The sequence below is a fragment of the Fulmarus glacialis genome, unplaced genomic scaffold (assembly GCF_000690835.1).
Source record: "Fulmarus glacialis isolate BGI_N327 unplaced genomic scaffold, ASM69083v1 scaffold2218, whole genome shotgun sequence".
NCBI classification, from domain to species: domain Eukaryota; kingdom Metazoa; phylum Chordata; class Aves; order Procellariiformes; family Procellariidae; genus Fulmarus; species Fulmarus glacialis.
This window is the reverse complement of record NW_009231205.1, coordinates 73,498-91,529: the sequence shown is the minus strand read 5'-3', so window position 1 is coordinate 91,529 and position 18,032 is coordinate 73,498. Positions and strand designations below refer to the sequence as shown.

The 18,032-nt window shown below is 35.8% G+C and overlaps 1 protein-coding gene across 1 annotated transcript in view; it reads right to left on the bottom strand.

Annotated features, from left to right (window-relative positions):
• Window positions 1-569: 569 nt before the first annotated feature.
• PIK3C2G (phosphatidylinositol-4-phosphate 3-kinase, catalytic subunit type 2 gamma) overlaps window positions 570-18,032 on the bottom strand; it is a gene marked incomplete at both ends in the record, with an annotated part of 86,550 nt that continues 69,087 nt past the window's right edge. Inside the window, 2 exons of the mRNA XM_009584470.1 lie at window positions 570-679; window positions 4,481-4,637. Coding sequence (XP_009582765.1) covers window positions 570-679; window positions 4,481-4,637 — 267 coding nt within the window. The remainder of the gene's footprint in view (window positions 680-4,480; window positions 4,638-18,032) is intronic.

Genomic DNA, 18,032 nt, shown 5'->3' with positions numbered 1-18,032 from the left:
AAAAGGAAGAATCAGTACCATTTTGCAGATGGACAAACTATGGCTAACAGAGTGGAAGTAACTTGCCTGAAGCAACACAGAAGGTCAAAAGAAGAACAGAAAAGGGAGTAAAATGCAGGAATTCCAGGTCCTCACTCAGTTCATTAACAAGTTGAACCTTTTTATGCAGTTCAAATCCTGTTGCAGGTATCTGCTGCATTTAAAAGCAGAGAGGAAAGCTGACCAGAAATAAGCCAGGATGGTTTCACCATGAAAGCCAAAGAAATCTCTAGGCACTAAGTGACTTGTTACAAGTGTACCACAAATGCACAACTGTTTTTGACAGAAATTTGAGGAAATTTGTTATAACATGCATAAGGAATGCATAAGGAATGGACTTTTTTAAAGTAAACGTGTGAAGACCAATTTTCCTTTTGTGTAATTTCACTGATTACACAACCTCTTAACAAAACAGAAAAACTGCTGCTGCTTCTTCTTCTTTTTTTTTTTTTTTTTTTTTTTTTTTTTATTTGACAGCTTTGTTGCATGCCTGAAGGAGATAAGGTTTCTGGATTATATTCAGGTTTTACCTTGTAAAGTAGCTTGTAGCCTGGAGGTCTGAGTCCTGAGGACGGAGGTTATCATACATATACTTCACATCCTGAATGCTGTTGAGCTCAGGCAATCCTGCATGCAGCATCTTAAAGTAAAGAAATATCATTAGTCCATTAACTATTAAAAAGAAATTTAAATGAAATGGGGCTAAGTGGGAAAAGAAAGGTTTTACACCGAAAGGACTCTTGTAAAACACAAAGTTCTGCTGATCTGAAAAGCAGTTCTGATGCTAGAGCAATGCCCGGAACACTAAAGTGAATATACTGCATTGTAAACCTTCATACTGAGGTGCTAGAAAGAGGCATGGGTCAAAATCATTGATCCATTTTAGTTATTTATTTTCTCTTCAGATATCATAATCTCAATGTATGCATTGCTAAGTTCCTTCATAGCCTTTGAATGGTGATAAAGGAAAAGCGACCAAATTCAGCCACCTGAAAAACAGTTAACCACGTTTCTGTTATGCTCACAGTGTTATCCTACTCCTAATCCAGCTTAGTGCAACATCACCTTCTTATTTGTAACTACTGATTCCACCATCACTGCTCTGGACTCCGCCTGCAAAGGGATCATAGATTCACTCCCTTTACAGTCAACGGAGAAGGAAGGTTCTGTTAGACGTCGATTCATAGCAGGAGCCCTGACTTGGGTGCGGAGAACTGCCCTCTGTAGAAGTCTATCATTCTTCATGGATGTGGGACAGATCTGTTCTAGTTAGTTGGCCAAGTTAGGTTCAAAAGACAAATAATGCAAATATTCCCCTTGCAAAGAAACACAACAAGTAGGGTAGACAACTGGGTGTGTCCAATTGCCCATACAGCTCTCTCCAGGCATTTTAAAACGACAACAACAAAAATAATTTTGACTCACTTCAAAACCTACTGATTTTTCTCAACAATCAGAGTAAGCTGAGAGCAGTGCTTTGTGTGTAATGGAGAAAAAAAAAAAATCACTCTTTCACATTGCTCAGAAGGAAATGTATCTGAATTTGCAGTCACTGCTGTGCATTCTTCATTAATATTTATGTCTAGCTCAGACAAAAAGACACACTGAGTTTTGTGGATAACAGCAAAGACGAAAGGAAGCACTGCTTTTATTTTAAGGTTTGGTTGAGAGATGAATAGATGCAATGTGTCTTGACCTACCACACCTGGTTATCCCAGGCCTTCTGACTCACTGAGTGGAGCTGCCTACGATCTCCTTGGGCCTGGAATTGGAGCTGGTGCGTGACGCTCAGCCCGCCATCCCATGAAAAATGGATAGTCCTGGCATGTACTTTCCATGCGTTAGACCTCCAAAACGGGGGTGTTTCCTGATTCTCTTTTCCCAAGTGGTGTTTCTGAGTTGTAGACGTGTGAAATGACTTGTATGGGGACATGGGATTCTTTAGTCTTAGATCTGCTCTGTCTGGGTACTGTCTCCTGCTTTATACTGTCAGGGTGACCAGTTTCTCGTCACAACAGAGGCAAATGGATCAATTACTTGCTATCTAGTGTCACCTCTAAGCCCCTTTTAATAATTTTCTACGTGAAAGATCTTTATAACAGCAATGGATTTTGCATTTTTTTAAACTAATCGAAAGGTGTTTGTGTCCTGCGATCACCCTTTTTCTAATAGTTCATATCAATTCTTTAATGAGAGCAAAGCTGATGAACTACAGGCATTTACGCAGCTGAACTCTGCCAGCAGACTCTTGGGTCTCCCAGAGATGTTTCTGCTTTTGAAAGTGATGGAAACTTCATGGATTATTTTTCACTCCCAGTAGCAAATGTCAGTACAGCTCTAGAAACATGCTGCTCACCACCAAGAAAAAGCATCAAGTCCCAAACTGGACCAAAAAAACCAAATTGTTGTTCATAATCACCGTTTTCTAGAAACCACTAACAGTTACTGACCATCCAGAGCACAGTTTACTATTCCTGTGAAGTACTGTACTTTTTTAAAATAGCCTTATTGTTTAGATTTTTTAGCCATGTTTTATAAATAGCATCTCAGAAAACAGAATGTGGGAGGGGAAGGAAAGATTAATGATGCAGATTTCCAGATAGTGAGAGAAGTCTTAGACTGTCACAGATACAAATAGGCAGTGGTCTTGCCCCTTCATGATAACATCTGATATTTTGCATGGAAATGAATTCAAAGTAGAACTTCTTCACAGTCTATTTACTTTTCTAGAAATGACCCATGAAACTAAAACATTTTGATACTTACAGTTTCCAAGCAACACCCCATTGCAAGTGCACCCTTCCAAACATCACTGGAAAAAACAAGGCGTTTGCAAACTTGTCTTGTTTGTTTAATTTCCTTTTGATATGAAGTGCTTATCGATGGAGTGTGAGTATGCTGCCAGTTATTTTTCAGTTATGAAATGCAATACAATTGACTGAACTGCAGCCCATTGACAAATGTTTAAACAGATCTGACATGCTGACTTTTAGCTCAGCACTATTACCTCTCCTTAAAGATCAGCAGAAACAAAAGAAGATGCAGTATGTCCTGAATATAGACAAACCTGAGCTATATCCAGGCAGAGATAGCTAGTTATTTCAGAGCTCCTGCTGGGAACATTTTCCTAGCACCCTCTCTTTGTTATCCCAGAGTAATCTAACATCATCATCTCTGCTGATTGCAGAAAAAGGGACTTCATGGGGGAGAAGGAGGTGGGCAGAAGATGTAGTTATATTTGCAGCATGCGGTTTTAGGCAACCTGTTCAGAAATGCAGAGATTACTGCTGTGGATGAGGGAGCATGGGTGCTCCTGAGTTTTCCAGAGGCTCTTTAACTTAGACAGTATCTCCTACAACTTCACTCTGCACTGCTTTCACTGCAAAAATATGCTTTATGACAGGAATGAAGTCTTGCTGCACCTTTGTGACTACTTAGAAGCAGGGTTAAGAGATCTGGGGCAATCCTTCCTGCTCCATATTGGGAAATCACTCACTGTACCACTGCATGAAAATACATGGACAAGACAGAAACAAAATGAGCAAATTCTTGCCATTTCTCCCCTCCCCACTGCAGAAGTTGGAGAGGATAGAGCAGTGTTTACAGAGCAACTTCTTGACTGTACCCCAATCTCAGCAAGGGCTCTGTTCATAAGGTTGTGTAGATTTTTTCATGCACAGACCAGACACCTAGGTTTTGCATAGGGCCCTGGACAGACGTTTTAAATTAATATCTTAGCCAAGCAACTTAGCAAATATTAGTTGATTTAACATTCCCATTCTACCCGTGAAGGGGGAAAATCATTAACCTTTCACACACAAGTAAATAGAGGCATAAAGCAGTTATGGAATCTGCCACAGCACATGAATCAATAGGAATACTTAAGGGATAAAAACTCTGAGAGGTCTTAAAAACCTATACAAAAGGATTTTTAAACCTGTGTTAGTATGGGTAGTGCTCTGTGTATGCCATCCTAAAGAAAGAGCGTGGAAATGTGCAAAAAACCATTCTAATGGCATCACTGTTATCTGCAGTACTGCTAGGTACTGTCACCCACTCTGTGAAATATTTAGTTTATTTTGTCTTGCTGTAAACATGAATGGGATTGGTAAATGATTATTAGAAGACCTAGAAAAAGGGCTGAGTGAAATTCCTGAATGTGAAACTTGTACCTGTCTTCTTTTGCAGTTTTCTGCTATTTTGTAAAAAAGAATGTACTAAAAAAAAGGAAAAAATCAAGCAGCTTAGCTTTTCTTTTCTCAGAAATTAGTACTGAAACTGGATAGGGTTTTTTTGCACAGGAAGTGCCAGCACTAATATTCCCTGCAGTGCAGCTGATACCCCTTCAAATCACAGTGCCACTGGAGGCAGCAGAGAAGTGGTAAAAGGGAAGAGGACACCAGAGGAAATTGATTTTTGGTTTCATCCCCAAGTTTCTTACCATCTCTAGCAGTTTCAAGAGTAACTGGCTGTGTTTCCTGACGATATTATAAGCTCGACAACAAAGTTCTACAAACTCTTGAAAACGCTGTGGGTTTTTTCCACCTTCTGTGATGAAATATTCCATCTCTGATGTGAAGATGAAGGGGGCTCGGTCCCTTGAAAAGAGAACAACTACATGAGAAATTTCACTGAAAATAGCAAATCATGCAAGACAGTTTATATTTGTAACTCATTATTCACATTTGTTTTTCCAGTATTACCTTCCTCATTATTTCATCTCTCCCTTCCTCAATGTGGACAGCTCTAGTGCTTTGCCTGGTGTCACTGACTAATTGGGGCAGAGACAGGTCTCACAGCAAGAGCTTCCTAGTGAGAAAGCCAACAACTGAACAAGTTTGGAGCTTACATGTTTTCTTCTGGCTCTTCTTTGCTTTTGTTTTTAAACTCTCATTGCTTTAATTTCTTGGTTCAGCCTAAAAGTGAATCTGGAAACAAGTTCTCTCCTGGTATTTATATATCTAAAAGTTGTTCTCAAAGAGGATGGGATACAAATATCAACTCCCCGCTAGGCAAGAAGTGAATTTAAGAAAAAACCTACAACTCTACAATCCAACAACAACAAAAAAATACAACATATGATGCTATCATTAAATATACAACATTCTAAAGGGATGTTTCTGACCCAAGTTACAGCAGAATAAACCTAAATACATTGTCTTGTTTTCCACACAGTTACTCTGTATTCACCCTACAGTAAATGAGGTGCAGAATCTGATACCATGTCTTGCCTTTTTTTCTTATCACTAGCGTAGTTTGTGGCTATGGTGTGCTATTGCAGAAGAAAACAGATTAGCCAGGGTTCTGCTAACAATCCTATCATTTCGTAGTTTCAGAAAGGCCTGATCTACTGCATCCTTGCACAGACAAAACTACTGCAGTGATTTACTTACCACGATTGTGTATACAGAGGCATGTAAACAGATCAGAGGGCTATATTCCAGGGAAATATATACAGCATGTTAACCCTTAATTCAAAATGAACTTGAGTAAACTAAATATTCATGGGAAGCCTGAATGCAGAAACAAATTTAAGGATATGTGTTTCTTGCTAAAACCTCAAACATGGGCTGAGTGAACCCACTCTGCTTGCTGATTCATTCACAAATGAGACAGAGTTTTCCTAGGAGTTTTCCTCATTTTCCTATAAAAATGCCTGCCTTCTATTATCATAGAAAGAAAGTCAAGTTGCTGTGAGATTCTAGGCTGCTGGAAGTCATAGTCACAAGAAACGTTCAGGTGGCCTTCCTTTTCTTATGTCTGGAAATTCTTCCTGTTTTACATTGAAGATAACTGAAAGCAGACCTCCTATGGGTATTGTTCACCTCAAAACAGCCCTGACCATTAAGTTTTTTAAAATATATTATTCAGTTTCAGCTAGGTAGTACTAGGAATGATGAAGGTCCACAGTAGTCATTCTTATGATGTGAGCTCAAGATGTGAGTTCACAGTGTGACAGTTACGTTGCAGTATGACTGTTACATAGTTATTGTGTAGTTTTGTGCTGTAGCTCTCAGAAAATTACAAACCTGTGTCTATTACTGATTTCAGAGAGCAAGATTTCCCCAGAACTTTCATTCATTCATTCATCTTTCAGCTTATCTTTTGTCTATTTAAAATAGACATTAAGAATTAAATAAATTGATGCAATTAGGTTCACAGAAGTCAATTTGTTGAAGCCAATAAAAAAGAGAGATAGAGAGAAAATTAGCAACTTTAACATTTTCACTTATCTGTGGACAGAAATCCAATCTAAATCCTGATTAAAAGCATTTTAGCACCTTGAGAATGTTTAAAAAACAAATCTATTTATTTTCTGCATTTACGTTTTTGGGCTAAAATATTCCAAGTCAAAACTACTGCTATAAAGGTCCCATACAATGTATTATGTTCAAAATTCATATTTGATTTCTGATGTCCAACTGCATCAAGAGACACAATTACACTATGAAAACATAGCCCTTTCTGAGCTAGTCCAAGTCTCCCACATGAAGCTACTTGAGCTGAAAACAGATACTGCAATCAGAAATTACTTTACTGGAAGAAATACGGTGGTTTAACACTGTTGGGTTGGGCTGTGGGCCAACTTCCACAAAATGCAATGACTGCAACACTAGTCAAATGTCTTACTGTTGTTGCTAAAGGATCCATTTGAACATATAACTGATATTTTAGTAATTATATTATTTATAGATTTATTTTACTTGTAAGATGATTTTAAGCAGTTTTACAAGGTTCTTAAATTTCTCAGTATCATTTAAGACTGTCTTCTAAGGTGGTAGGCCTGTCCTCCCTTGTTAACCTGCAAAATATGATGTAGAAATTTGCTTTTCCTGGTTTTGCTCAAGGTCTTGTGATATCAGAGCCCCTGCAATCAGTCAGATGCTGAAGCTCCATTCCTGCATGTGTCTGAGTAAGCCGGCTGTTCATAAAGGGAACACTTTGCAATTGAAATTAAAAAAACATATAAACCCAACTTAGTATAGGAGAAAAGACCCACTAGAAGGAACACAACAGTCAATTCTCACGATAATATTAAAAAGCAAATTTTCCGTGGGAGGAGATGCTTACTCACTGAAGAGTACATTAAGAATTCTGAAAAACCAATTGACAGGACTGAATGTCTGCATATAGATGCAAAATGTTCCTTGCTGCTTTCACAAACTCCTTTGGAATATAAAAACATAGAAGGGGATAGTCTAAAACTTACTCCAGCAAAACTACAAACAGCCAAGTCAAGTCACCATGCATCATGCATGGGAAAATCTACATCAGCAAACAATAGAGGCTGTTTTAGCCTACATAAGAAAAAAAGCAATGCACACCCTGGTGTTGCATGAGCATTCTAATTTATCACACACACACACGTGCAAACGAACCTCACCCCTGTGCACAGCCTGTATTTCTATATTTAAACCAGTGTATCTCTAACTGACAGCCTTTTGTGGCACATAGCTAAGATCATCTTACATGACAGCATTCATGCAGAAGATATGTAATGCATCCAAAGGTCTGGTAATACTAACTATGAAAGACATCACTCATTTGGACATAAATCTATTACATAGCTTGCTCACATGAAGTTGTCTAAAAGATATAAACATGAAATACTTCTTACCCCAAAACATACCTCAAGATCACAGCTAAGCCCTATAATACTTTACATCCATAGGATGTTCAAAGACTAATGACTGTGTTACAGCCTATGGGACAAGAGCCCCTTGGCCTAAAATCTCTATTACAACTTGCTGCTTCCATCAAATTAATGAAATGACTGTCATCAGTTTAACAAAACTGGTGTGATGAAGTATTTTCAAGTAAAAGCCTTTTACCATATCTCTGTAGAAGACCAAAAGCCTTTTTTTGCTTTATGGTGTGCTAAAGAAATACAGAATTGAAGCATTCTTGAATGACCTCTACTGTATAATGGTAATCTCGGGTACCATCATTTCTAGAAAAAAGAGCCTCATTGAGAGAACTGGTGTGGCTTTAGATAGACCACAGATGTACAGCTAATAAGTCTCCCAAAATCATTAAAGCTACCTTATCATAGCTCGCTCACTCTTTTTTTTTCTTTCTTTTTTTTTCCCACTAAAGCCCTTTGATTTTATAATAGAAATCAGTCAAAAAGGCAATACCCCCATTTATGACAGAGTCTGACTGCAGTCCTGGACCTTAAAGACTTATACTTTACTATGGCTGTGACAAAAGAGCGTACTCAAGTCATGCAGTGAGAAACAAGGCTAGTTTTACAGTGGTTTTATTCTTTTTTTCTTGTGTACTGCTTTTAGAGATTTAAGATTTTCATGGGAATGTGTTTTGCAGTTCCTCTGGAGATTAAGAATGTTTGTATGATATGTCATGAGAGGGAGGAAAGAAGGAAAACCTCAAGCAACTGAAGAGATCATCATGCAAGAACAGACTTTGTCTGGGGTGATGGGAACATTTATTAGGACTTCACTGTAGTGAAGTGCAGAAATATGCTGCCTTTCAACAAGACCAGTAAGATCATCAGGATTTGTTATGAAACACTGGATGTAAACTGATTAACAAAGCTTGTAAGGTCAACAATGGTTTTAGTTTTTCCTACTATGAATCTCACGGTACAGAACATTTAAGAATGATACACTGACTTCCTTTTATATTAAGTAGAAAAAGCATATGAGATAATCAAAAACAAATGACCTTTACTCTGATCCAATCTAAACTTCCTAATAGCGTAGTTATGGAAAAGTTTGTGTCATGCACAGTAATAAAATACCAAAACAGTTGTAGTCCAAGTTGTCATATGGACATAAGAGACAGTGTGTGAGAAACCATACAGAACCGTTTGCAATTTAAAAATGAGCTGCTCAGCAGTGTACGCCCCCATGTATTCCCTGACTGCTTTAAAACCATTTCAGTTGAGTCAAGAGTGACTGATAGTATTCAGCATGACTACGTGGAATATAGATGTATCCAATAAAATAAGAAAAGCTTTTAGGGAGTGTTTGAATGCTGACATCCTTTGCTCTGCAGCAAAAGCCAAAAGCTTATTGAAGAACACACTCACACAAAATAAATGAATATGAGTGCTTATTTCTCTAAGCCAAGTGAAAATATCTAATCATAGTAATTATATATATTTGTAGACAAAGAAAAAACCACAAGCAAGTATATTCCTTTCTTATATTAAAGAATGAAATAGTGAACAACTGCACAATACAATTCGTCTCAAGCAAGCACACGAAGAGTCATAAAAAAATATGCCTGGAAAGGGGACCACAAGAGATACTCCATCTTTCTGCTTACCAGGACAAGATCAACCATAAACATGCTTCTGAGATGCTTATTTAGCCTATTCTCAAATGGTTTTAGTGACAGAGTTCTTTTTCAACCTATCAAATTTCTGTTCCAGTATCTCCCCTCACAGAGCTTTTTTTCTTGATGCCTAATCTAACCTTGCTGTGCTTTCATCCTATTAATTCTTGTTCTTTCCTAAGGGAACATGAAGATCCCTTCTTCTTTACAGCAGCCTCAAATGTATTTGCAGACTGTTGTTATGTCTTTCCTCAATCTCCTGTAGACAATTGTTTCAACCTTTTCTTATAAGTCTTGTTTTCCAGATGTCTGATAATTTTAATTGCTTTTCTCTGGACTCCTTGTAATTTCTGTGGACTCCTTATCTACATCTTTCTAAAAGTAAAATGTTGAAAATATTCCAGCTGAAGTTTTACCAGTGTCACATGAAGCAAAAGGATTACTTCACATTTCATGCTTTCCAATTCAATATTCTATCATCAACTCATATTCAACTTGACTGTAGTATAACCCTCAGATCCCTTTCTGAAAAAACTACCTATCACTGCTAATCCCAACTTTCATCACAGTCTAAACCTCTTATAATAGGCCTCTACGAAAAAAAACATATTCTCTATCCCATCATACTGGTTACTAATGAAAATATTGCAAGATGTCAGTCCCATCACAAACCTGTTATAGGAGATGACAGTCTCTTCAGCAAGCATAGAATCCAAATGATGCAAATATGCTTTAAGTGGTGTCGCTAAACTGGAGTAAATTCAGCATGGAGCCACCAAGATGTTTGGGGGCTAGAGCACCTATCTACGAGGAGAGGCTGAGGAAAGTGGGCTTGTTTAACCAGGTGATGAGAAGGTTTTCAGGAGACCAAACAGCAATCTTCTAGTGTCTATAGGAGATTATGGAACAGATGGATCCAGACAAGAATAAGAGAGAAAATTGAAACAGCTGAGGTTGTGACTGGCCATAAGAAAATAACCCTTCACTATGAGGATAATTAAATATCGAAACGGGTTGCCTGGAGAGGTTATCCTGGGAGGTTTTCAAGAATCAACTGGACGTAGCCCTGGGTAAACTGGTCTGAATTTAGTGTTGAGCTTATCCCCTTAATACTTCAGATTCCTGAATGCCCTGAACATCCTTGGCTCAGGTAAATTACATGGCTTGGATATTCAAAATATGCATCTAATATTTTTGACCTACATTCTTCAATCAAATGACCAGAAGTCAAGTCTATACCAGATAACGTGGTTTTAACTCTATTTTCTGCCATTTCTGCTGCTATTTGAGATATGTACTGCCTAAAAAGTTTTCTAACTACATATTTGAAATCTTATTTCTGATTACAGATTACCTGCATTATTTTTATATTAACATCTATCTTTAGAGGTAGAAGCATCAAACTAGAAAGAATCTCCTGAATTCCTTAGGTAACTGAGGATAGTTCTTAAACCATTATGGTCTTATTTATTCATTAAGTTAGTTCTTCTTATGTGTATATCAACTTTGCTATTATCATTATTTTTCACTATCAGAGCCTTAATGTTAGCTTTCCAGTAAAATCTCTGTGTTGGACGTACCTGCTATTTTGATCAGTAGTAAAAGAAATATTTCACACATTGGACTGGCCTATTCTGAAAGATTTATGTTTCTGTCAGTAACTGGATTGGTTACATCAAGATTTAATCATGCTTAATGGATATGGTAGAAAACAAGCTATAATCCTCACCTAAGCTAAGGGCTCAGATTCATCATTCTGTTAACATCTAGTTCCCCATAAACTTAGCCATAATAACTATCTATTTGTGCCCCTTTGCCTGTGCAAAGTGCAAGGGAATGTGACTTAACTAAAATCCCTTTCATTGTGAGCCAATTTAAATTAGTGAGTTTGTAAATCCTGGAGATTTGATTACACCTGGTACCATAGGATTACTATGCTAAGTGACAGTACAGCTATAACACAAATGTTTACAGCTGAAGATAGTCATGGTTACAGTTCTTAGTGTAGACCTAGTATTTGCAGTGTGTTTTGCTACAGGGACTCATCTGGAACCTTACCTTGTAACAAGAAAATTGGCAATAGACTCGTGATGGGAAAGCAGAAACTAGTTTGAGGCATCTCTTGATGGTTTTCACTATGGCTGCATTGCCACAGTCCCTGCTGCGATCACTAGTTATTCTGCAGTCTGACCACAGAATGTATTCACTTATGTCACAGAATTTCATCACTTTGTACAGTCAGCTGCTTGTATATTTTGGAAGAATCCAAAAAAGATCGTCCCTGAAAGAAGATGTACTCTGCTTTAAGAACATACATGTCTTCAACAGTTTCAAACATTGTCCTGTTGCAACAATGTGCATCTTATATGGACTGGTTAAAAAGCACTACTGTGTCCAGCTCAGGCATCTTCTGAGCTGAGTTAGGATCCTGTATTCAGATAGACACATATAAAGCAGCCTGCACTCAGTCACCAGCAACCAGACAGCACAACAATGTTAAGGAGGATTTAAATCCTTTATATACTTCACATTCAATACCTATATTTGTATTCCTGATGCCTTACACCATTTTCTAAGACTATCAAATTTTCCAGGTTTGTTAGGAGTTTATTACTAACGCTCTTGATAAAACACTTGAGAGTTAATTCACAAGGAGATTGGAGCAATTCCTCTTGTTAATAGAGATTGCTGGACAACTGCTGTTTGTGTTCTGACTGACCCTCAGTACTGAAAAAAGATTTTAAAACTCAGACCTAAAAGTTGCCTTAAAATAAATAGAACAAGTGGGCTTATATCCCATACCTACTGAATATTCAGCTAACAGGTCTTTTCAGAGATGGCTATTTGGAAAACACAGTAGTAGATTGTTGCAGGAGTTTTGTATATCACCAAGCAAAATAGAGAAATAAACCAGTCATGAAGAAGTTGAATTGCACAGAAATTCCTTAGGGCAGGGGATGAAATCCTACATGAATTAAATATGTCAGTATGCTTTCCAGTTAAGGATGAAGGACAAAGGCGTAGTGTGCAGAACAAGCAGAAAAAGATACCAAGACCAAGCAACAGAGATTAATTTAAAAGTGCTTGATGTATACTTGGCTGTGTGTGAGAATAGGTCCCCCTGAATATAAATGTACACTTGACTGTGTGTGAGAACAGCTCCCCTGAACATGAAAAGGTATGTATAGAAAGCTTTTGGAGAAAGAGATAATACAATAAAATGTTTCTGATGGGAACAGGAAAGAGAAAATACATGTCTCTGTAAACAGTTATACTTTGAAAAGGACAACAAATAAAATCATACAACCAAAATGGACAGTGAACATGATGTCTTTTTCCCCTTTTATTTCTGTTTTATTGTTAAACTTCCTGTCTCTAGAGTCACATTCTACAAAAAATCATGGAGTGACAAATAGAAAAAGAAGGAGGGAAGGGGAGAGGGCAGGAAGAAATCTCTGAATTTGATAGGGAGTCACTTAAATAACTCATGTGCAGTAAATCTCCCAAAGCGGAGGGAATTCCATTGATGGCTCTGAAGGCATCAAACAATTTCTCTAGCCCAGATAATTGTTAACTAGAATACATGATAACTCCTTCAAGAAAGTGGCTGTTCCTGAAGATAGGAAAGCAGTTTATGCCACGCTTGAACGGAATGAAAAGCCAAGAAGGATACTGAGAGTTGTGGCAGACGAGAACTGGGTTCCAGGGAACTCCATGCAGCAGAAGAACGCACTTGGATGAACAAAACTGGATAGAGTCAAATCCGTACAGACGCTGTATGGGAAAAACAGTGCCTCCCTTAACTGCCTGGGTACTTTGAAAAGGATAACCAAAAAAATTAAGCATACAAAGTGGACAGTGAACATAATTTACACTGATTTCAAACAGCTTTAGTTGAATGCCCTCCACAGGAGGCTATTACTGAAAATAAATAACCAATGGTAAAGGGCAAACTACTATGCACGCTCAATAATTAGAGAAAGCATCAAAACAGCAACAATAAACACCTACTCTTCAAGGCAAAGATAACAGAAGTGCATCTCAAACTCACGACTGCAACTTGTGCTGCTCATGTTCTCAGACTTGACTTGAGCTTTTGGTGTTTAATTCAGGGCAATTAGAGACACCTGACTTTCAGAAGTGATTAATTTCTTGCCTCATAAATTCAAGCCCCTTTGGGCCTTGTCACCTTGTAGGTGACATTGTTTCACCTTTAGGCCTTTACGCATACTTCACCTTTCAGTCTTTATGCAAAGACTTATGTGTTTGACTATCTTTAAACATCTGTATAATCTTATTAAGATCATTGGGGCTACTAAGGTGCTTTAAATCATGAAATTAAATCTTTCCAGGATTTCAGTCAGAGATTTTTGGAGGGTGGCATACAGGAAGTGCTGAAAGTGGATGGTGGCAAAGAATTAGGAGTTACCAGTTCACATAGACTAATAACTCCAGACTGATCAAGTCAGAAAAATAAATTTAAACTGCAGAAAATGAATTAATAAATAGGCATACTGAAAATTCCTAATGAAATCTTTCAGCAGGTAATACAGGTTAGTCCAACAGTTTTTATGCACAAATTTAGAAAATGAAAAGTGATTATACTTTAAGTTTTTACTTTCAAGTTTTACTCTTCCTTTGATGAGTACCCTAAATAAAATTTTTAAAAGGCAAAAAGAAAAAAGTAAAATGTGAAATTCGCAAATTGCTATCTTCCTTCTTCCCCACTTTTTCCTATTTTTAGGAAAAAGATGGAACACATGTTGATATGATGTAGTCAAATAATGTAGATACTGTGTGCCGACTTTTCTGTTTTAGAAAGAAATACCTGAAAAAAGTGCTTTTTTTTCAAATAAACACTTCCAGTGAGACAGTAACACTCATTTTAGGTTATTAACACTAAAAATGAAATGTGTTACTTTTAAAATCAAAAAAGGCACTTCTACATTTCTACATGCTCAGAATTTCTTAAGTCCTTTTCAGTATAGGAAAACACTGACATAGGAAGAAGTGTGGGAAACATAATTTTCCCATATTTTTGAAACTTCCTTCAAAAACCTGGAATTTCCCAATGGAATAGTTAAGCTGCCTCTAGTAATTAACTTTGTAGAAGAAAACCAGCTTAGCAGATTTAACTTCTGGGAAAACTGTGCCAAGACGCGGGATTAGTTTGGCAAAGAGACAAGAGGGTCTCTGTGATTCAGATCAAGGAAAAGAAAGGCCAGTGAGTGTTGTAAATAATCAGGATGACAGGATATTTAAAAAAAGAATGGACACCTAGGTTAGTGTGCCATGTGAATATACGTGATATACATCTATATACACATACATACACTAGGTGAATATACAGTGTGCCATGAGCTGGACTACTCCATAACTTGCCATCAGGTTTCAGACTGCACATCACTGACTGAAAAAATATAGACAGTGCTGGAAGTGACTGGTGGTGGAGAGGATGAGACTGCTGAAGTTAGGATTAGTTCAGTTAGCAAAGGACTTAAATAAATCTCTTATTGCTTAATTCACCACAGAAGAAATGTTCAAAAGGAACTGGTCAGAACTGAAAAGAAAAAAACAAAAGCAAAGAAAGCATGGCAGGTACAACCATGAGCCAGACACCTTCTTCTGTATCATTTGATGACTGACCTAGTCCCATATGATTACCTGGATAATATTATACCTATTTCAGTCGGAGCGGGTCTAAGATGACTGCCGCAGAATGACTGCCAGTAAGTAAAGAATAGGATGGTTGTATGAAATTAAACGAGAAATGTTTCTTCATACAGTTTGAAGTGTTCCTGCACAATTCACTGCTTTAGGGGAATGTAGGGCCAAATGTGGCAGCTGGATTAGAGAATGAAAGAAAGAGTATTTTATTACCATTAACAAAATGTGTCATCCCGTATGATTTAAAAAAAAAAAGCTAATGAAATCTCATGGTTCAGTAAGAAAGTTCCCTGTGGGACTTTGGGAATAATTCTTCTGCCAAGCTCTGTTATTATACTATTGGTTAGATACATCATATGTCTCTCTCCAACACTTCTGAAACATTAGTTCCTAGACAAGTAAAGACAGGTTATTAGTACTATTTAACATATTTGCTGCACTGTGAAGGTACATGGAACTGGAAAAGTCAGAAAGTTCCTGATTCCTCTTCCCTCTGAAATCAGTAAGAGCTGAGCTACTGATTTGTGCCTTGGACTCAAAACTGAGCAGATTTATTGGACAACATTTAAAAATGAGGGCAGGAATTAGAAAAGTTAACTAATCCCTTGTTCAGGTGTTATACAATCATGCATGCAAAAGTGAGCATGACTGCATGAATCATATCAGCTTTCAGGGGTTCTCTGAAGACTCATATTGGATTTGATGGAAAGAACTGCAGCCCATGCATAACAGCGTGCGATTCTCAAAGCTGCCATGTATGCCTTTCACTTTATTTATATCAGAAGAAACGCTCCGTATGCAGAATACTGGAGAGGACCTATCCTCATGAAGCTTTGTGAGGAATAAGAGTTTTTTAATGGCAAAAAGCACTCCCTGAGAACAGAAAATGGACAACTGTGGCAAGCAAGTTATCTTCCTAAATTCTGAAAGGAATGACTCTCTTAAACAGTTCAGACAGGGAATCCTTTTCTATAAGCCTTCATTCGTTTGCATAGATTAACAAAAAAAAGAAGTTTGTTTGTGTGATGTGTGTAAAGACCAGTTGCATGTATAGGGATTTGTATCAGTTACATTTCATTCTTTAAAGCTACCTATAGAACTTCACAAGTATGTGTATAGCATCTACTGTACAAAACCCTAATGGTCAGCACTAATAATTCTAAAGATTTGAAAGCATTGTGTTGCTGTTTTATCAATATTATTTTAGGGGTATGATATTGTTGGGGGTGCAAAGAGGTCAAACAAAAATCTAATAAGAACTCAAATAAAAATCTAATATAAAGAGCTGTTAAAGAAACCAGAGGCTAAACTATTTCACAACTTGCCTCGTGGGAATGAATAGATACAAATGCCACTGAGGGTTTCAAATTTTGAGAGAGCCTGAAATTTATGGGATGTAGAAATGTGATATCCCTGTGTTCCTGTGTTACAAATAATATGTTACATTTCATGAAGGTGCTACAGCTCACGAGAACTATAGTCATTAATATTGTATCTGCCCATTGCATGTAGTTATGAGGAAGACAACCATTGTCCCATGATGTTCACAACCTACTGTTAAGTGTGAGTTCTAGTTTTATTAAAGAACCATGAGGGCATTCCATGAATGCAGGTCCTAAAATGCATTATTTTATTTTATAGTTTAAAAGTAATGTACTGCATGGAGAAACAGGAAAAAATGGCTGCTGTTTATGGAAGTGACTATATCTGAAGTCATTTTCTTAGACTTTATAAGAATGTGTAGTATGACTGAGTTGTAAAACAGTAAAATCAACATGTATTTTTATTACTGCTATTACATGATTTCTCTTTAAATTTGGTCGTTGTGGCCCCCCCTATATTTGCTTCGTCGTGTGTTCAAACTAGATAATTCTTTGCTCATGTAAAATTACTGCTCAAGCAAATTCCTGTTAGGCTCCAAAAGGAGGTTTGTTGGAGTGAGGGATGCAGCACTTGACTTAGAGTGTACATGAGTATCGTTTTTTATTATTCCGTTCTGCTTTATTCTTTCCACAGCAAATAAGTAGGATTAAGGGAGCATATCTTGAATGATTGATGATAATTCTGAGCACTGCAGCTAAATCTTTTGACTGCCTGGCTTAGAAGTACTTATTAGCCCCATCAGCATCCCTCATATCAATACTCCCACACTGTTATTTCTGTCTAACACACTGAGTCTAGAATAGCCAAAGGCCAGCTAAAAAAAAAAAAAAAAAAAAAAAAAAAAAAAAAAAAAAAAAAAAAAAAAAAAAAAAAAAAAAAAAAAAAAAAAAAAAAAAAAAAAAAAAAAAAAAAAAAAAAAAAAAAAAAAAAAAAAAAAAAAAAAAAAAAAAAAAAAAAAAAAAAAAAAAAAAAAAAAAAAAAAAAAAAAAAAAAAAAAAAAAAAAAAAAAAAAAAAAAAAAAAAAAAAAAAAAAAAAAAAAAAAAAAAAAAAAAAAAAAAAAAAAAAAAAAAAAAAAAAAAAAAAAAAAAAAAAAAAAAAAAAAAAAAAAAAAAAAAAAAAAAAAAAAAAAAAAAAAAAAAAAAAAAAAAAAAAAAAAAAAAAAAAAAAAAAAAAAAAAAAAAAAAAAAAAAAAAAAAAAAAAAAAAAAAAAAAAAAAAAAAAAAAAAAAAAAAAAAAAAAAAAAAAAAAAAAAAAAAAAAAAAAAAAAAAAAAAAAAAAAAAAAAAAAAAAAAAAAAAAAAAAAAAAAAAAAAAAAAAAAAAAAAAAAAAAAAAAAAAAAAAAAAAAAAAAAAAAAAAAAAAAAAAAAAAAAAAAAAAAAAAAAAAAAAAAAAAAAAAAAAAAAAAAAAAAAAAAAAAAAAAAAAAAAAAAAAAAAAAAAAAAAAAAAAAAAAAAAAAAAAAAAAAAAAAAAAAAAAAAAAAAAAAAAAAAAAAAAAAAAAAAAAAAAAAAAAAAAAAAAAAAAAAAAAAAAAAAAAAAAAAAAAAAAAAAAAAAAAAAAAAAAAAAAAAAAAAAAAAAAAAAGAAAGGAACAATTAGCTCAAACTTAATTCTAGGATGAGTTCTGGAAATTACTAGGAAACA